The 20,962-nt window shown below is 39.6% G+C and overlaps 1 protein-coding gene across 1 annotated transcript in view; it reads left to right on the top strand.

The window, feature by feature from the left end:
• NPNT (nephronectin) overlaps positions 1-20,962 on the top strand; it is a gene marked incomplete at its 5' end in the record, with an annotated part of 47,313 nt that overhangs the window by 7,450 nt on the left and 18,901 nt on the right. Inside the window, 4 exons of the mRNA XM_084286867.1 lie at positions 1,283-1,333; positions 8,603-8,695; positions 15,732-15,851; positions 16,513-16,632. Coding sequence (XP_084142993.1) covers positions 1,283-1,333; positions 8,603-8,695; positions 15,732-15,851; positions 16,513-16,632 — 384 coding nt within the window. The remainder of the gene's footprint in view (positions 1-1,282; positions 1,334-8,602; positions 8,696-15,731; positions 15,852-16,512; positions 16,633-20,962) is intronic.

Raw genomic sequence — 20,962 nt, 5'->3', positions numbered from 1 at the left:
AGATCTTACCGTATGACCGGTAACTTTGGGCATCTTTAGGTGTTTGTCAAAGAAAGACATTTGTACAGAATTGCACTACCACTTTAATACTGTCATGCAAGAAAATAAAATGAGGTTTTGCTATTTTTATTCAGTGTTTGTGTTCACTTTAGAAGCTTTATGGTCCTAAACAGTGATGACTTTGCGATGTTAAAGATACAGTATCCTTTTCCACTCCCCCATTGCATCCCTCCTGCATAGAATCATAGTTTTATGGTCCAGTTTGCCCCAGGGAAATATCACCAGTAACATGATTTGATCGTATTTGTATGTGGGGCTTCTCTCAAAGCCCATCAGCAACCTGGGGAAGCTCCCTCCACTATAATAAACACTAAGGGATTTTCTGTTGAAAACTGTTTTAAATTGATAAAAGTTGCAGTCACAGCAAACCTTTAAGTGTTGGACACACATTGCGTAAAATACAAAGAGCTACTGTTGCTTAAGCCCCCGTCTTTTATAATGAGGTTATGTAGCCTAACAAGCTGTGCTGCTACCTTTCATTTTATTGGCAAGTAAATTGATTGAGTATGAGCCCGAAACATAAATCTCTGTTTCCATCTTATTTAACTTTTGTAGTGTATTTAGTTTCATATGGTAGTATGAGCTGGAAAGGTCTCCAAGCATTAATTTTAATTTAGCTGACATTGAAAATTTAAACATTATAAAAATGACCAGTAAATCTATACGACAGCGTATTTATTGGTTGCAGATGTTCAGATACTTTAAAATGGGTGTAATTTTAATTATTCTCAAATTAGCATCCAGATGCAACCCTTTACGTTTGTTTTGTGGAGGTGCAGCATTGAGAATGTCCACGTGTATTTAAACGAAAGGATACTGTCTCTTTAAGAACAACATTTATGCTCTGGTGGAAACATGGAACATAAATTGTGAAACACGAGAATTTTTACAACTGTGTACCCTACGAAACATGACAAAATGTAGCTCCTTAGTTGACTGAATAAGAATAGCATCACGTCATTATATTGAATTACTCTCATATATCAGAATGTGTTTGCTAAATCTCGTAATGAAAGACTGATGTAAGGTATTTCCATTTTTAAATGTGTACCAGAATTTTTTTTTTTATTTCAGAAAAGCTCTGAATGTTGAATGTGTGTAAGTCTCCAGGAATGTAACAAGTTGATAAAAGCCCCAGCCAAGTCCATCCTCCTTACAGGAAAAAATAATAATAATAAAAAAAAAGCTGGAATTTCTTTTTTTTTGGATATTTGTTTTGCAGCTTTCTACGTCTTAAGGCAGAGAATAGCCAGCCTAAGGTGCCAGCCCAAAGGTTAGCTGAACATATTTCTTGAAATAATTTTGGCAAGATTATGACTTGGAGTTATGGCCTCTAAGTCATAAGTTTATGAAAACTATAATACATGACAAGAAGATGTAGATTTTTCTTTTTTTTCTTCTCTCTCTCTCTTTCTTTCTTTCTCTCTTTCTCTTTTAAAGCACTGATTTGGGGAAGATGAGGGTGGAAGGAAATGAAAACGGTTTTTTTTTGTTTTTATTAATCCCAGTCACCTATCTAATGAGAATCTTATTTTCTAACCTATTTTACACTTCCCTTTTTCTCTTTCTCTTTTCCATTTCTTTATTTTATTCTCAAACTCCAAGCAATGTTTTTTCTCTCCTGAAAGTTATTTATACTCCCAGCATCACCTTTACAAGCTGCCAGATTTCTGAGGCCTGATTTTGCTTTCCCAGCGTTGAATTGTGCAGTGGGAGGTTAGTTTGGGATGGCTGAAGCACTTACTGTTGTCTGCTTTGCACCTCCACGACAGGCTGGCATTCCCACTACAAGGAAATGTCACAGCCCCTGGTCTACAGCAATGTATGGCCTGGCATATTAGAGCAAAATGAAATCAGTTTAGATTCTGCTGCTTAAGAATTGTTTGCTTATTTTTTATTTTTTTATTTTTAATTTTTTATCTGTTTACTTATCCCTGTGGTGGGAGCACCAGGCTTTAGAAGAGGAGCAAAGCAATCGGCTGTTCATCTGGGCATAAAAGTCAGCTGTGTTACCGTGATATAGAGGTATCACTGAAGCCCCTGAGCGTTATATTGCTATAACCAAAATAGCACTAGGGCACCATTTCTACTCTGCCACCACACATAGTGACACCCGTGGTAGCCTGCTTCTGCCAGCTAGAGTTCAGTACACACACAGAAAGGTTCAGGTATCAAACATGCATTTGACATGATAAAGTGCAGGTCTTTAAGGAGGTGTCATGAGCCAGTGGAAACGCAAACATGAAAAGCATGACAAAACATGAAATATTTCTGGCTTTTCTAACTTGCATTGTGTTAGATAGATTTTCACTGACGTTTAAAAAGTGTTTTAAGTGCATAAGCATCAGATTAACTTTCACTGACTTCATTAAATCCCTTTGATTTCAGTGTTACCCAAGCTAAAATTGTGTGTACTTTTAAGCGCTCTTCTTAATAGCAAGGCACTCGTGAACCAGGGTCTGGATTTGCATATGCAGTTGAGAAACACATTTGGCAGCAAGCAAAGAATTCACTGCATGAATAGCCAGCCCCCTCTTCTCTGTTTGCAGTTTGTCATGTTAATGTGCCATTACCACAATCATATGTGCAAATTGAGTAACTGATTTATGCAGGCAAAGGTAGTAGCTCTGCATGTAAAATTAGGAGCCGCTTACTTAATAGCACTACGTGTTTCAGGTAGAAGCTCCCGCGTGCTATTTAACGTGTTATCATGAATGCTACAAATAAATGCAAATCACTTTTGGAAAAATACTCAGGCATTATTTACTGCCATTTTATCTGGCGATATCGTCAGTCTCTGGTTACTGAAGTTGGTCAAGGACTTTTTTTGTCTTTCAAAAACTAGATTAAGGAACGTTTTGCATGTGAAATTATCTGAGAGTTAAACCCCAGTTACCTTAATCAAGCCTACAAAACTCTACAGAGATGCGTGTTGGGACTGCTAGCACGCTTATCTGGGAAGCAAGGTTTTTTCAGAAGTAATTCTGTAATGTGAGGTATGGTAATCACACGTCTGTAGCCCCTACTGATAGCTGTGTGGTACGTTCAGCTTTCTGCATTCTTCTGCATTTGCGTGTGGTAGAGCAAAAAAGAAACATGTAACTTTGAAAGAGCTCCAGTGATTTATTGTGCGAGTTAGCTCATACCTTGGAGGAATCTCTAGATCAAAACAACTGTGAATGAGGTAGGTTTATTTTTCTGTGTGTTTATGACATTGCTACCTATGCCTGTGGGAGAAGCAGGTGGAGATACAAAGGCTAAACAGAAGTAGGCAGACACAAGCTGAAATTGGCTTTGAGGCAGATAAGTAGAGAACTTCAGGTCTGCTAACGCCACAGGAAAAAGGGAGACAGTTTCACGTGCAGGAGGAAGCAGAGAAGAAAGCTTGTTTCACCAACACGCAAGTCTAGTTTTTAAGTTGGCTCTGTGAGAAGATAAATAGTGATCGTAAGACTGGAAGCCTGTTCTGCATTCGTCAGCATAAGAGAATCCAGCAGAGTTTTGTGAAGGTCAATAGTGTGTAATAATCTCTGGGCTGATACATTAATTACTTGCTGTGTTTGGGCAAACTGAATTTTAAGGAACTGGGATTTAGGGTCAGAATAAATCAGGGTCTATATGTTCCTTGGGAAGAGAGGACAGAAGTAAGACAGATGATCAATACAGTTTCAGATGCAGGTATTCTGAAGCAGTCTTAGACTTCAGAGCTGAAAATAGGTTCAAGGACAGATTGAACATTGGCATTTTGAGGCAGATTTGAGTGGAGGGATGCAGAAAGAGCAACTAAAGACTCTGAGGGCAACTTCTGTCAATGAAACCCTCCTGTGGGCATCACTCAAGAAGGAAGGCGTGCGAAATCAGAAATAACTATTATGGAACAAATTTAGAGGCAAAGCAGAGAAAAAAAATAGTATTTGGGAATGTCTCAGAGAATTCTGCTTAAGGCTGTTTTGATGGAAGACGTAGCTAGAAGTGTTGGAAAACCAGATGGAGTTATATTGGTAAAGATAACTCCACTAAGGAAGCTCAGGAATTTCCACTGTTGACCACAAATGAAGAGTTAGGTAGGAACCAGGCAGTACAAGTGTCTGGTTAGGACTCCACCAGGCAGTGCTTGGTGATGGAGTAGTAAATCGTTAACATCACAGTTGTAGATGGGAGGGAATAGAGGTGACAGCAGACGCCACTGCCCTCCAAAGGTGGCTGGTTTAGTGACAAAACCTGAGGGGAGCTTCCCGGGAGTGTCTGAGGGAACTGTCTGCAGGGAGAATACACAGATGGAACAAACAAACAAACAAAACCACCCAACAAGCACACAACAACAAAAAAACCCAACCCCTGAACATTGCTGTTCCATAGCAAATTAATTGAATGTGTTTTTCACTTAGTGTACTTGCACAGCAATTAAAAAATAATAATTCAGAGTGATTTAGTCATGCTTAGACGCCACCAGCTGTTAGAAGTGGCTGGGAAGATGGGTGGCTTCTCGCTTTTACACAAGCGTAACATGTGCTGACAACGTGTGCATTTCGCCAGAAATTCTTTTTCTCACACACTTGAGGAAAAAAACTCTGACCCTAAACCCAAATGGTTCACTCATGTTTCGATTCTCTCCATTATTTTTACAGGAAGTTTAGTTTGTCCTGGAGTTTATGTGAAACTTAAAATGCACAGTATTTATCTTATTTTGAAGGGAAAAATAGTTCTTGCCAACCTTCAAAATAGGTACTTGGCTAGATTTATGGCCAAGTAAAAGTCTTTAGGATACGTACATCCTTGACTCCCATTAAAGTCAGGGGGAACTGAGGCAGAGCAAATCTTCATATTTGGCCCAAAAAATGATATAAAGTGTTCAGACTGAAATGAGCGATCATGAGAGCAGTGTTCATTTTTTGATATCTCCTGAATGAACCCAGCAACAAAGTGAACTGCAAAGTTTAGTTGTAGTTTATTCACTGGCCTAGATAAATCAGCAACAGTTGGCTAATTATGAAGATAGCTGTGCGTAGGATTTCTTTCCATCTTGATCCACGTTACTATCATATAGGAATGCCCATTTAAATGCTTTCAGAGAGGACTTCTTGGAGAAATCTTCCACCTTTCTTGATGCTGATTCAACAGTAAATTAGCAATCTTGTTTTCAGTGGCAAGCTCGTCTATACAACAAGCATATACCTATGTCCTCTTAATTTTTGTTTAAAACATTTGCTATTATAAAGACTTGTTTGCTTCTCTTTGGTAACCTCTCCAGATCCTTGTCTTTCGGATATTATTGTTGTAAGCCTGTAAGAGTGTGACTTTGTCAGCCTGGTGTAGCTCTTCAACATCTACATTTCCTCCTTGGCCAGTAAGGAAATGAGGTCAAGCAGCAGTCTGAAGTCCATGGACATGGCTTATTTCAGTCTTTTTACAACAGTCACTACAAGTTTGAGTTGATCTAATGTTCTGTTTGTTTTATTTTGGTTGATTGTGGGGGTCTCTGCATCTTTTACACATCAAGATGCAGAGAATATTAGTTTGGGAGATGCTATTTTTCACTCTTTATGAGTCTAATTGTATTAAAAAAATTGATGCACTCAGTCTATTCATGTGTGAGCAGAGTACCTGGAATTATGCAAGAAAATAAATAGATTGGAAAATTAAAAACAAACAAAAAACCAAGTGACAAACAAAAATTAAAAACAAACAAAAAACCATCAACATATGTCATGTACATCTAGAAATCTACCTGAGACCTGAAATAATTGCCTGCTATTAAATGAAATGCTGAAAGTCAGGCTCAGGTCCGTTTTTATACCTGGATTTCGTTATTGACTTTGTGCAAATGGAACCCTAGGATGGGGCTAAGTTGTTTGAGGTGTATCGAACTAATGACTCCTTGAGGATGACATTGATCCCATTGTTTGTTATATACAAGCTATACAACTATGAGATCCCTCATGGTTGTTCTATATCATTTGCTTTAGATATTTAATTAATGCTAAGAGCTAATTATTCATAATTATAATTATTTATTAATGCTGCTACGTAATTTTTGGTGTAGTACATATACCAGACCTTCCGAGTTAGAAAAATTTCCGTTTCTAAATTGTGTAAGGCTTTTTGTCTTCAGGTGTAAGATCTTTTTTCTCAGTCTGAGCTGCTACTAATGTCTGCTTTATACATTTAAGGGGGGGGACTAAGACTTTTTAATGTCAGCTAAACTAAACTGTGTCCCACTTCACAATATGGATTTTTTTAAAGGATGGTTGAAATTTCATGGAAACATATTGGTAGTCATTTTTGTTTCTACACTAGTGTAATCACATCTGTTTGTTTTTTCCCTGGGGACTTCAAAGTCATGGACTTGGTCTTCATAGTCTTCATTTTGTCATCATTACCTCTAGTTAGACCAGGGCCAATGGTATCAGGAAGGTGAGAGTCACTGGATCTAAATGAGTTCTTGATGCAGTGCACGTATTTTTTTTTTCCTGTTTGTGATTAATGATTAAAAAAGCAGTAATTGTTTCCAACTACAGGGCTATAGAAGTTTTTCATGATATATCAGTTGTTCTTCAGTTGTCTGCCCATCACCCGAGGGCACGCTTTTTGAAACAGAGCGTTGAGCAGTCTACTAAACTACTACAGCCACTTTCTCTAATTGGGTGATGTTTCTGTTTCTTTGTTTCTGACCAGTGTTTATAGGAAGAAAGCTTTTGCATTAACTAAAAACATCCCACTCTGTTGTCTTTTAAGATGTTCCTAAAAACAGATTTACAGAAGAAACTGCAGAAGTGTTAGGAAGATCCACAAAGAGCAGTGCTGAAGATTGAAAACAAAGCCTTGTGTTCTTGGGGATATGACTGATCATATTGGTCCAATATTTAAACAAAAAAAATGCCCTGATGATAGTAGAGGGCAAATGCAGTCCTGAAACTGGAGCAAGCTCTTTCTGTGCTAACAGTTGCTTCTGTGGATGCAGTTGTGGGAACTGCTGATTCTGGATGCTTTCCATCTTGTGGAAAAGATTTTAGAACATCAGAGATGTATTTGCATAGTTCTTTCATAACCATAACTAATCTCTTCTTTCTGTTTTAATTATGTTTAATTCAACCCTGTTGAACAGCCTGGCTATAATGCAAGCTGCATTTGTGAGTGCATTCTGACAGATTTCTATTAAATTAGATCCTTAATACATTCAATTTTATGATATAGGCTGTTGTCAGATTAATGAGTATTACAGCTGGGTTTAGTTAGTTACTTTGCAAATTCCAAATGATACTGTTAGCTTAGAAAATGAATGTAAAGCTAGGGTAAATAATAACTCCTAATTACAGAGTACTTGAGTTATGCCACCCTCTGATTTCTTTCTCATCTGTGTCTGTCTTGCTTAAGCAGTAAGCTCACTAGAATTGTACATCTGCATCCTGTCGTAGAATGATAAACATAATTTTAGAGCTTATTAAATATTTCGGTTTTCCACTAGCTTGAAACAATAAGTTTAGTAAAAAAGGCTTGGAAATATTTAAAATTTTCAGCAATGAAATGGTTTCCAGAGTTATGCAGGATTCCTAGCACTCCGTAAATATTCCTTTTAGCATCTAAGAAATAATCCTAGCTCAGCAGAAATAAATTTGTGGATGAATTCTTACGTTTCTTCAAAAGCAGTGCTTATGTTATTTTAAAAGTTTAGGCATTTTATTTGTGTTATGTTGAGGGAGGTACCAAAGATGGTTTCCTAACTATTGCTTCTTGGAGTTCTGTATTTGTGCTCCATCTGGGGAATTAGAAATTACCTGGCAAACTTGACTTTGGAAGCAAATAGAACATAAATTCACATCCTGTGAGTGTATTTGTACAGCAGGATTGGTAATAAATGCATGAAATGTTCAGAGTGGAAGTGACTTGGATGCATGCAGTGATAAAGCAGCATATTATAGGTTTTTTTACCCAGTCCATTTTTTTCTCCAAAAGAAGAAAAATAAAAGTAATTCCCATGCCAGAATCCAAACACCTGAGAGGGACATATTCAGGCAAAACATTTGTTAATAAGTGGACAAAGGATGTTGCTTAGAAGTCTCAGAAGAATCTTACCTGTGAATGCTAGGACCTGTGCTGTTGCTACTGGTGACTGAACCATGGCTCGGTTTGCATGTCAGCTATGACATTGATGCACATGTTCCTGTATAGCCAGGGCATATTTCAGGCTTACCAAATGTAGCGACGTGAATCACAGCACACAAACACGCAGCACAAGTGAAGGCACGCTGTCTGCGAGCTGATGAGGTACTAAAAGAGTTTAATATCCCAGAAAGAGCACAACCTCCTGCTGTACAAAAATTGAATACTAATGAGGATCTCGTTCTTCCCACGTGTATTGGGGTGGCAATTTTTTTTGAAAGTGCATCTGTTGTTTGAACAGTGGTATTTGAGGCACATAATGATGCTCAAGGGAGGAACGTAAATGGTACAATTTTTGTTAGGTCGTTGCCATTTGTTTTAAAGTAATGCACTGTCAGTCGGGACTGGAGTGGAAGAGTAATGAGTGTTCTTCTGTTTGCAGCTATATGCCAGCCAGGGTGCAAACATGGTGAATGCGTTGGGCCAAACAAGTGCAAGTGCCACCCGGGATACACTGGAAAAACCTGCAATCAAGGTAAGAAAGTGAAGTCCAAGAAAGAGAATTTCTTTGTGAAATCACAAAGGTATTGTTGACTCCCACCCCCACGAATGCTGTGTGTGTTGCCTGCAGGCAGAGGGTAACAAACTCATACACCAGCTCTGTTATTGCTGTATAGTTTTCTGATACAGGGCTTGTGTTTGTGGAGAAAATGACATCTTCAGTGGAATAATCCAAGGAAGGCAGTTGCTTTTGTTCACGTTAAATTAATGTGATTAACACCAAGTATGTATTTACCTGCTGCCATGAATCTGAATCAGGTAATTTGGTAATCTTGTGTTCAGAACTGTTATTTCATGAGGTCACAATGCTCAGGTTTGGATAGTGAAATAACATTTCTTTAATTAAAAACTATTTCCTGGATTCATTCTCATTTTTTGTGTTTGTTTGTAATCCTGAATGAGGTAGCTAGCAATAAATTGCATTGTGTAAATAAAAGTTGGAAGGGTGAAGTGTTATCTTATTGAATTATCACCTTAGTTTCATTGTGTTTTTTTCTTCTTTTTTTTTTTCCAAAAATTGATTGTTAAAACATGTAGCAGTATAAAGATCATATAGCATAAAGCAAAACTGTAGTACAGAATTGGATTTTGTTGCCTAAGACTTGCTCACATACACGGTTATCTCATTAAGACGCTTCTCTTTTTCGTTTGTCCCAGTCTACAGAAAATGTCCATATGTTTTCTGACAGTGCTGAGGAAGTGTGGTAGAAAAATCTTACCTGAAGAACTAAAACGTTTTTTGTTTAAAAATGTACCCTGGTGTTGCTAACCTTCTTTTGATGTGTTGATTTTATATTGTTTTCTTTAAAAATAGTTATATGTTTGTTTTCAGATTTACTAATCCTTCAAAAAAAGATTATTTGAAGATTCGTTTATTTTGTCATCTATCAAGTTATTTTATCTCCCTTTACTCTGGACTGATTGTAAAGGATAGGATTATGTGATTTTATTCTATGCCGGTTTCAGTCAGTCTGGAACTTTTTCAGAAAACAGTGCGGTTGTTACATGTATGTGTAACCATTTTTATAAGTATTGATTGCTTTAACAATATCAGAAGAACGCTGTGCAAATTGGTTGACTGTGTAGGCTTGATCTATTCACTTTCCATTGAATGCCAAAGACAGAAAAGTGTGATAAATGATTAAAGTAAGTCTTTTAGCCAGTATTGATCGAATATTCTTGCATGCTACTGGGGACAAAGTTGCCATGACATACGTCCACGAGGTTTCTGAGATGCCTGATGGTGTTGTCCCAAAGGTACATCAGTTCAGGTCACTACAGCCTACGTCTGTGCTACATTATATGGCTGTTCCTGGGGTCAGGGTATGCATTCTTGCCACAGACTTGAGCATGGCACCACCACCCCCCAGTCCGGATGGCTGGGTGGATTAGAAGTGTGAGCACCTCCTGAAGCCCTCTTACATACAGAGTAAGCATGACCTGTGTTATTATACCTTCATATAGCAGCTCTCCTGTTCAGTCTAGGGGATATCTTTCTCATTTTTGTTCTAGAATAATAATTAGTAATAACAGAAAGTAATCGTGTTGGCAGAAGCCATGTTGGAGTTCTGCAGAGACGGAAGTCTTTCTAGGATATGCGAATGGCATTGGGCTTTAAAGTGTGCTCAGATTCTTGGTGAGAGACATTCTTTGAGTATGAGTGCTGATGAACAGGCACAGGCCTCGAAGATAAAGCCATATTCCATGGATCAACCCAAAAGAACTACACAGCCTCACAGCAGGACTCTTGAACTTGGACAGTGTGATGGTGCCTGAAGGCTTGTCCCTGTCCAGTGACAATCTAGACCTCGCTTTAGGTCACTCAGGAATTAGGATCATCTTTCTTATTACATTGCCATTATCAGCAGTTTATTGCAGTGACTTTGTACAATAGATAACCATGCTCTCACCCCAGTGCTTTCAAATCTAAGTGACTTCAGGGTTTCCCTTCTGGCTTTTTAATCCCAGGTTAACAGCTCTAACCAAATAAGAAAAAAGCTGAGCCTTCTGAAAGAAAATACCCTCTGCCAGCTCTCTAGTTTATAGTAATAACAGGGGGACCAGTACTTCTTCCAGAACGTGTTCACCAGAAAATTAATACCAACTCCTCAATAAGATCTATATTCACAGACAAATATGAGCAGTTTAAAACTTGCAATTTTTACCAGTATTTGGAAGCATGTGTAGGTTACTTCCTGTGGTAGGGAAAGGTTGTCTTTATATAAAGAATATAAAGTATCTTTTCTGCAACTTACTATCTTCTTGTTCTGTTTGTTCCAGGAACACAGTGCAAAAGTTTACTTTTTTGTGATTTTTTTTTTTGTAAAGCAATTCTTGTCGTTGCCTTTTTTTTTCCTTTTTTTTCTTTTTTTTTTTTTTTCCTTAATGACAGAGTAATGCATATGACAAAGATTTGGTCACTTCATTTTTATTATGCCTTCCTCCCACCCTGTGAAGGTGAGCAACCACACACAAGTCCACCTGCTCAGAGCAGTGAAGCGCGTCTGTTCCGCCCCCTGGATCAGCATGCAAGAAATACACCTTCAAGGGGTGAGATGGTCCCGGAGCTCAGGCGGCCTGCTCCTTCTCCCTGCACGGCTTGAAACAATAACAGAATTTCTTGCAAAGGGGTTGGAGGCTGACAGACCGATGGCTGTGATGTGAAGGCTGAACCTGCCGTGTCATTAGCATGCAGAGCAAATAACTGATTGTATTTCCTTGGTACTGCGTGCCTGCAGTCTGAAAAGGCTTGACTCTCCACTCTGCTCGCTGTTGTATCCTGCTTTTGTTTCTTTCCCCTGCTCTTCTTTCAGGGCCTGCACTTTTTAATTTATTTCTAAGTTCCTTCATAGACTGAGAACAATGGAAAATGTTTATCGGGTCGGATAAAGACAAAACTGTGATTTATATAAGGCTAGAAGTTGAAGAAAATGGCAATCATTAACTTCTGCATTTGGCAGCTGTTGATTAATCCGTCTAAGAGATGAGAGGAAAACTCTTCAGTGTCATAAAGACATTTAATGTGGTAGTGCATTGATACTTGCTGGGAATGAAAGCTGACCTACTTTTTTGTAGTACGGGTGACAGATTATTTTTTTTGACTTTGTTTCTGGCCGGTGGCTTTCTTCTGTCTCAGCCTGAGTAAACTTGGTATTGAATACTTGACTTCTGTGTTTACTGATTCGAGGTAGCTAATATGGATAAAAATGCAGAGAGAAGGTTTGAGTGTTGGAGTCTACTGCGGAAACTAATTAAAGATAATAGTAGAGCATGCTGTGTCTTCCTAGAAAGATGTGCTTAAGCACTCCAGTGTTGGGTGTGCACCAAAGCTGGTCGTTGTCCAAGATCATGTGCGACACAGTGGTCAGAGAAGTCCCATCTGGATGTTCCAGCACAGAAATGTTGTCATTTCCTTGCATTCGTATTTTTCTTTCTCTTCTTTAAAAATGAAATACTTGTGCTCAGCTCCCCATGCTTCTGTTACGGACCTGCCTTCCATAGTGCCAACAGGGTGGTGAATTCCTGCAAAGGAATTAAAGGAATTTGTTAAACGCTTTAATAGTGTTGGTCTTTATGTTCTAAATTCCAGGGTGAAAATTGATCTGTACATTTGAGTTTATACATTTTAGTTTCCAAATTGTTTTTCTTTAGAGGAAACTTCTAGTGTTTTCTCTTTTCCTCTCTTGATACATAGCCATTTATACTGAGATATCTTTATATATAATGTTGTTTGAAGTATGCAATCGATGTCTTTGGGTAAGTAACCCGACCTTTTTAAAACCAGCATGTGTTCAAGAGGTATGCTGCTATAGCTGGCTTCCTGACTGCTAACATTAGCCTGAACCTGTTCTTGAAAAAAGCAGACCTTCCTTAAGGAACGAGAAACGCATCTGAAGCAGATAGAGTATATTAATAGCAGGAATGTTTCAGTGCTCCCCCATCCACGTGCAGTATATCCGGCCTGTTCTGCGGGAAGCACGCTGTCACGGATTATGGGAGCACGGGGGTAGATGGAGGGAGCTGTCAGCATGTTCACACGGGCCTTTAGAGAGAACCAGGAAAACCTACCAGTAATTATATAGCGTGCCTGCTGGAGACTGAGCGGTGCTCACTGTGTGCTCTCAGAGTACGTGCCTGTCTTTGCTGCTGAAAAGGAGAAAAAGACAAGTTGCACGTCGGGGAAGATAAAGTGGGCTGAGCAGTGTGCTCTAACACAGCCAGTTTGGAGGCTGGCTTTGCTTTTCAGCAGCCAGGGCGCTGCCAGTGCGTGTTTTCCTGAACAGCAGCATTTCTTCTGACTCCATAAGGTTAAAAACATCATCCTCCCAATAGCTAATGTCAAAGGCAGAAGTGAAAACCCATGACACATGAGTTTTAGATTTAGTGTGGAGCTGTGCTAACAGCTTATTTCTGATGCCTTGTGACCTTAGCCTTCTGTGATGGCAGCCAAGGTTAAAAAATCTGACTGTTCAAAGGTGCAGGCGTTTTATTCACAGCCATGTATTTTAAGTTCTGAATCAAAGGAGTAAAAAGCTGATGAGACAGCATTTATTTACAGGCAGAAATAGAATGTGAAGAGAACAAATAATTTAGTTAAAATTTCACAAACAAAATGCATGCGATGTGATATCCTAATGCAGTTGATGCATCTACCTTTCCAGATCAGGTTGTTCTCAGAGTATGTTACTAATCGTCATCTATTTGTCAACACCTCAGCTTTCATTTCTGCACTAAGAATATTTTGTACCAAATTACGTAGTATTCGGAGTACTGTGGGACTCCAGTTATTTAGGGGTTATAATGTAATCTATGCTTTATGGAAGATGGCAGATTTAAAACTGAGAACAGCCATTAATACTTACGTCTTGCAACTTTGAATCTGTGGTAATAGCTCTAAGTGAGAGACAGCTCTTAAGGGTAGCGTCTTTGGGAGTTTCTCAACTTAGAGCTGAAGTGCAGTGGGATGTAAGCACTTGCAGATCATACAGGTACCATTAAAATCCTGCCCTGCAGCTTCATTTCAGCATTACTTTCCTCATCCTGTCCCAACTTCTAGTAAAGTATTTCGTACTTATCTCTGTTACGTATTCATTTTGTGAAGTAATGGGTTTTGTACAAAGCAGTTAAAATATATGTATTAAAGACTTAAGAAGTTCTCTTGTTCTTAATTCAGAATTATTCTTGAGCTTGAACCTCAATCAATGGTGTAGGCTCAGTGCAGATACTTCCATGAATTGCAAGCCAAACTCTAGCAGTATTATTCCATTTAATAATAACTTTTTAACAGAAGTTTTGGATGTGTAGGAAATATGTTAGTGCAATTGAAATATTTATCAGGAACAGTAATTTTTACTTAATTAAAAAAAAAAAAAAAGCCTTTTGTGCTGCCTAGAGAAGTTTGCCTCCCAAAATGCAAACTTCCTCCAGTTTATTATAAGCGTTTTATATATCTTTTTTCTATAAAGATTTTCACAATAATAACTTGTCCTCCCCCTCCATCATCATCTGCTTTCCAGTTTGGCCTGTGCACACACTTTACTGACGGTCAGCACTCTTAGCTGAAGGTCCTGGTTTCACAGTAGAAAACGTCCGTCTCTTCCACAGCTGTTTCTCTCTAACACTGCAGGTGCATTTTATGACTCTGGTATCGGTGCCTGCTGAGAGAAGTATGTTCTGGAGATGCTTGGAGAAATGTTTTTAACCTCCTGAAGAGTGAGAGAGTTTGAAAGGGATGCTTTTTGTGCAACGTGTGCTCTGCAGAAAGACTGCAGAGAAGGTCATCACTCCTCATTTCCAGGGCACAGGTCCAGCCCTCATTTTGACAGCTTTTCCTCTCTGAAGTCCTGCCTATGTTCACCTGGTCTTCCTCGCAGCTGCAGGAGCGAACATTCTCCTTTGATAAAAACAAAGTAACTCCAAAGATGATAGATTTTGATTTTCTAACACTTTTGGAGCTCTCGGGACCAACTGTGACATCACAGAGTGCTCATTTACAGGTACCAGCAAAATCCTTGAGGATGCTTTTGGGTCACAGTGGTGACACTTCATGAGAACATGTTTAAAAGTGGCTCTTTGAAAAGTTCCTGGAAATACCACTCTCTGTTACTGTAACAGCACTCCAGGCAGCATTATGCAATGCTGGAGTTGAGGGCCAGTAATTCAGTTAAGTACTTGCTGGCTGGATTTGTGAATGCATTCATCATATTCACCTATATTTTCATCTTTACTTGTCAATATACAAATAACTAAGTTCTGTGGAGAATTATTTTGTTTTACCCAATTAAATTAACATATTCTTGGAAGAGAATTCTGAAGGGTTTCCTGACAATCTTGTTAGAAGCCCTGTCAACTGATACAAAAATCATGGGCTGAATATTTACAAGTTAAGTCATGAATTCTGTATTAAACTGTAAATCTGAAATACTAGCCCTTAGGCATAGTCCTTGACAAATATCCCTGGTGTCAGGTAGTTTTATCAGTCTTTTGTAGATGGTAAGGAAAGCATTTTCTCCATGAGATTGTTTTAAGTAGCTTCAAATCGGTTTTCCTGCCTTCCTCTGCAACTAATTCTGAAGCATGGTAGTAAATCACTGAATCACTATCAGACTCGCTGATAGCGATTGCAGCAGTGACGTTTGCTTTCTCCTCCTCTGGAGTTCTGGCTGGTCTGGGTCATCAGATCAACATGGATAGTGGCAAGATCTGGGCAGCCTGAGCTTGTACACTTGCTAATGAAACTTCTGTCAGTGCTTAATTTAATGCTAGTACTGCTATTTTTAATTTTTTTTTTTTTTTTTTTCTGAAAAGGTGAAACAGAAAAACATATTCCACTTGGCAGGAGGACTGAACAGCGCTTCGTGCAGTTTGTTCTGAACACTTGCTATCAGCTGGACTGCATCTAAAAAGCTAATTGCTGCATTTTTCCTTCTTCCTCCAGGAATTTGATCTCGTATTTCTTTTCACACATCCTTACTATGCTTTTGTTTCTCGTCCCCTTCCCTTTGTTGCAGATCTAAACGAGTGTGGACTGAAGCCCCGGCCATGCAAACACCGGTGCATGAACACCTATGGCAGCTACAAGTGCTACTGCCTGAATGGCTACATGCTGATGCCAGACGGAACGTGCTCCAGTACGGCAAGGCTTCTTGCTTTCTTTTTGTAGTCTCCTCAAGATCCCTGCTTGGGCTTCCCTGGGAAACTTTTATGAAATTCAGATGAGTCCTGCAGTAAAAGATTAATCTTGCTGGAAATCAGGCAATTGCATAAAATGAGCTGTTTTTTTTTTTTTTTTTTTTCCTAATGAAATTAGGCTGAACAAAACACGAGCAAATAGTTTGATTTTATTAGTTTTATTACAAGTTTTCCCAGAAGCATTCTTCAATGCTGTAAATCACTGGTAATTGTCCTTCAGAGGCAAGTGCTTGCTGTTTTCATTGCAGCAAGACACCTGCAGTTCTGTTGTATTATGTCCTTATAAATGTAAAATCATTAAAGCTGCAGCTGTTGGTTGTCTGACTGGTATAAAATTGTACTGTCATCTCTCTGGAGATGAGGTTCCTACTTTTCATGCTCTACTTTCCATGACACAACTTACTACAACTGTGGTGTTTTGGTTTTTGTCTTTCTTTTTTGCAGTTGCGCTTTTAAGGCAAGAATGACTACCTGTCAAATTCTACAGGTGTTTCTCCATTTCTATTATACCTGTACTGTGTCTTACTTCTCCAAAGATTGCAGTGACTTTCTGGTTCTGGTCAGATTCCTTATCTATCAGGTTCAATTGTTTTCCCCTAGATGCCCTTTCTTGCTCAATGGCAAACTGTCAGTATGGCTGTGATGTGCTGAAAGGAGAAGTGCGCTGCCGCTGTCCTTCTCCAGGACTGCAGCTGGGGCCTGATGGTAGAACCTGCATAGGTAGGTGATCAGATGCACATTTCTTTTTTTTTTTTTTTTCCCCAAGAGAGTTTTCAGCCTTACCCTAAATGCATTTCAAGAGTTTATCAGGTGTATTTTTGAAAGCATTATCCATGCAGTTTAAAGACATTGCTGATAAGGATTGGGATAACCAAGGTAAAGGACTCTGCACACTCTCAGTATAGAGAGTTCAATTTAGGCTCCTGTCTCCTGTCTTTCTTGCATAACTGTGAAAACTCCAAGTTAAACTCAGGAATTCATACAGTGTGGAAGTGAAATACATTTCCCACATTTTTGAACATGGAAGAGGTGCTCGTGGTTAATCAGACTGCATTGTGCCACATGTTACTATGGTCTGAAGAACAGCGTGACGTGATTTCTTTAGTCATTAACTACACATCCTGAGTAGGCATGATGCTCCAGTCATTGTGCTATTTATATCCTACGCAGTGCTACTGTTCCATAACCTCTAGCAACCATGCAGAATTGTACTGAAAGAACGTAAGAGAGTATGGATGCCCTCGTTATTCACTCAGGTGCCATGGCTATCCACAGGGGAGGTGAAAGTCACTTCTTCTGAAAGTGACTTACCCATGCCGACTGAGAACTTGGTGGCAGAGCAAGGGACAGAATCTAGATCTTCTGATGTGAGGAGCAGGCTGAGCTGTAAGAGTGTAATTGGCATGTCTACGCATGCAAAAGAATGGGTATAGCAATCAGAAAAAAAAAAAAATAAAGACCATTGTCACATGCTAAAGAGATTGTACTGTGATTAGTCTCTCTGTAGACATGGCAGATAGAGATCTTTCAAAAAACTTGTACCATGTCGTAGTAAGCTGAGTGATTTTAAGTAGGAATTCAAACAAATTGTACCAGATGTAGGAACTTGCTAGAAAAAATACTTAAGGTTCTCCTAGTGGGTGCATTTCTCTGAGAATTTAAAACAAACTTCATACTTACTTTGAAATAAAATACACTTGTAATCCAGAAGTCTAATACTCTGACCAGCACCATGACACTAGTTGTTTAGTGTAGATTTAAAAAAAAAAAAAAAAAAGACATTTTTTTTTCTATTAAGGTGAAGAACTGTGTACCCACATTGCAATTTGTATGCATCATTCAGATTGATCTTGTATCCTGTTTTTAAAATCCACAAAAATTTCACAGCAGGCTTACACAATGCAGAGAAGGTAGTCATAGCAAGAAACTACCAATGTCCTTCATGGGTCACACACACGATGCTGAGCTCTTTTTTGGTAAGAAATGACCGTGACGTGCATTTGAGTGCAATTGCTCTGTCAAGTTCGAGTTGCACTAAACCAGTAAATACCACCAAGAATCAAAGTTATTTGGGGCTAGAACTTCATTTTTTCCTCATATGTGTCCAACCCCACCATTGCTGGGGAGCACATCAGTTCCAAGGAGTGTACAGATACTACCAGTGTAGAAGCAGTAAGGAAATAACAATGTAGATGATGGTAAGAAAATTGAAGTGTCTATCGGCTGCAGCTTGTGAAATCCTAGTTTGAATGGAATTTGAAAGACAGCTGGGAATTTAATGCTTATTTTTAGCACAGGTGGAAATTCCTCTAGGCATTATTCTATTCTTAGTTTAACCCATGATGATCATTCTCTTGTTAAAATGATCCTTCCAGACAGTAAAGAGCAACCGAACAATTTGCCCATGAAGGTAAATCACTGAAAGTAACAACAAATTGAAAAAGAATTCAGCAAAATGTTCAGTGAAGCTAGGGATTAATTGACTAATTAAGGATTCTTCAATCAATAAATGAGCCATCAAATTATGTTGTCAGCTCTTTTGACTGGGTTTTTCATTTTATGAAATTAGCAATATATACATTGCAGCTTTAGAAGGTCTGTAGTTATTTGAGGGCTGAAAATAATAACTTTCACTGCAATATAAAGTCTTTCTAGTTGCTTTGTTTGTGAATAGGATCTTGAAAATATACTCTTATAAACTTAAAAACCAAATTATTTTAAAATCAGCCTCATAGTTTTTTGGGGGTTGGTAATATGGCCTTATTCACAGCGGGATTGAAACAAGTCTGCTTGTAATTCTGCTTCTCTATCGAGCTCTGACTATGACAGTTGTGAGGTTCTGTCTGCACCACTTGCCTTTGGAGCAGCTCCCTGATGCTAGGTCTGGGCACACGCCTCCATTGCAAACCAGGCTGATCAGAATACAAATCACCCCCTCGTGCCCTGGTTTTCATAGGAAGCACAGGAGCCACAGGGCGTTGCAGCAGGTAAAGGGAAACAGCCCTTGCACCATTTGGCCCAGGTGTGAATTGGCACAGCTCTGTCGGTTTGAGGGAAGCGACAGTCTGTGCTGTTTGAGAGCTGGAGGAGACTAACCGTAAGCACTTACGTGCCATCTTCTAGCTAATGGTCAAAACATGTTTTTGCCACCAGTAAAGAGCAAATGACTACAATACGACTACAGCACTCTCAGCACGCTTCTTACCATATGTGAATTTGCAAAAAAAATGGGTTTGTACAGAAAGAGAGGCAGGACATGCTCCGTTAGGTTTTAAAGAACATAATCCATGCTATCATGAAATACCCTCAGTGACTAATATTTTTTCCTACTGAATTGTTTTTTGAAGCTGTGGTTTAAAAATAAATAGTAATTAAAAAACACCATAGTAATCAAGAGTCTGAAATACGCAGCATTGAAATAATATTTGAATAAAGGGTAGAAAATTGTGGCTCGTAAATTAAATGGTGGTAAGGAACATGGTAGCATTTGTAAAAATGTTAACAATACCCTCAGAGCCTAGAATGTTAATCATACATTTAAACCAAGAGGCAGATCCATAGGGAGGTTCAGGCGTGTGCCCTGTGTTGGCTTCATTTTCTTTCCCGTTCGGCCCTTTCCTGAAGCATTGCAGGCGTGCTGCAGTCTGAGAGTAGTGCAGAGCTGTGTCAGAGCAGCCTGTGGGCCAGGAGGGTGGGAGCTGAGGGGCTGCGTCCTTCTGTCCTCACTAATTCCTTATGCAAGGTGGGAGGTGCCAGCAGTTGCTGCTGGGAGAGCCCATCCAGGCAGTAATTCATGGCTCGAGGTTACTTTTTGGTTGTGGGAAACAGCTCGGAGAACCTGGAGCTACATCTCACCTGTCCCAGGTAGCTGCCCTAATTAACCAGCAGATTTATTTCTCTTAGTTCCCTGTTTGAGCCATTCTTTATTAATCACGAATCCTTGAGTGTGTCAGAGCAACCGTTTATCAGTGGTAACATTTCTTCCGTGCTGTGTAAGAGATTCAGGCTTCTCTCTGCCTTGCTCAGGCCTCTTTCACAAGCAGCAAGGCATCAATCACTCAGCTTTGTTTTGCACTCTTGACACCTGCTGCTGAAGTGCTCCTTTTTGGAAAAAGAATTGCGTGGAGAGCAAAAGCTTGCTTTCCCATAGATGAAGAGCCTGATAGAGCTGCAGAGCAGAGGCTTGAACTGTGCCCTGCAGATAACCAGCGAACGTCAGAAGTGGTGTGCGTCAGAGGCAGCTGTGCATGGCAGGTCCCTACCTCGGTGCAGAATTAAGCTTCAAGTACTTAGCAGGCTGCGGCTCGGTTTCCAAGGGCTACAGAGTGAGTGGCTGTGCGTGGCTTTTGTGTCTCAGCCTGGTCTCCTGCTGAGAGCTCTGCAGACAGCGAGAGCAGACCTGGGTGAGTGCTGGCTGTTCCCTGGGCCTCAGCCCGGCGTACGAAGCCTGAAGAACAGCAGCTTCAGGGAGCTGGGAGGCATCCAACGTTGGCTGAGCATCATACGGCTTCCCAGTCCTCTCTCCTTGCCTGGATGTTGCTTCATCTCCCTGGCAGGGCAAACGGAGCCACGTACCTCAGCACTTCTGAGACCTGAGGGTCACTTCACATAGCCAGCATCCCCATGACAGAGGGGTCAGCTACGGTGCAGGTACTGCAGGGAAAGGCATTCGGCCTGTGGTGACTACATGTAGGTGACCTAGAAATACTGCATCCCGGGCATTAGCCTGCCCTCTTTGCTTAGAGCAACTCCTGAACAGATTTCTGAATCTGAAGATTTCTGATAGGCTCAGCATTGCAGGTCATGGATGAGGGATGCCTGAGATTTTTATAAAAGCAAATTACTTTCTACTGCATGGTAATGTATTTCGAGTGGGTACACATCACCTGTGCTACAGGAGCAATGTTTCAGGCATGTTTCAGGCAAAGAATAACTGGGGTATTTTTTATTATTCCTCTCCTGTAAATCCAGATTCTATCTTTATAACTTTGCAGGGCTTAGTGAGATAAAAGAAATTTATACAGGTAGCATGAAATAGCTTTTATTCAGA

Source organism: Netta rufina (genome assembly GCF_964035555.1).
Source record: "Netta rufina genome assembly, chromosome: 4".
Classification (NCBI taxonomy): domain Eukaryota; kingdom Metazoa; phylum Chordata; class Aves; order Anseriformes; family Anatidae; genus Netta; species Netta rufina.
Note: the sequence above shows the minus strand (reverse complement) of the source record. Positions and strands in the feature narration are given on the sequence as shown.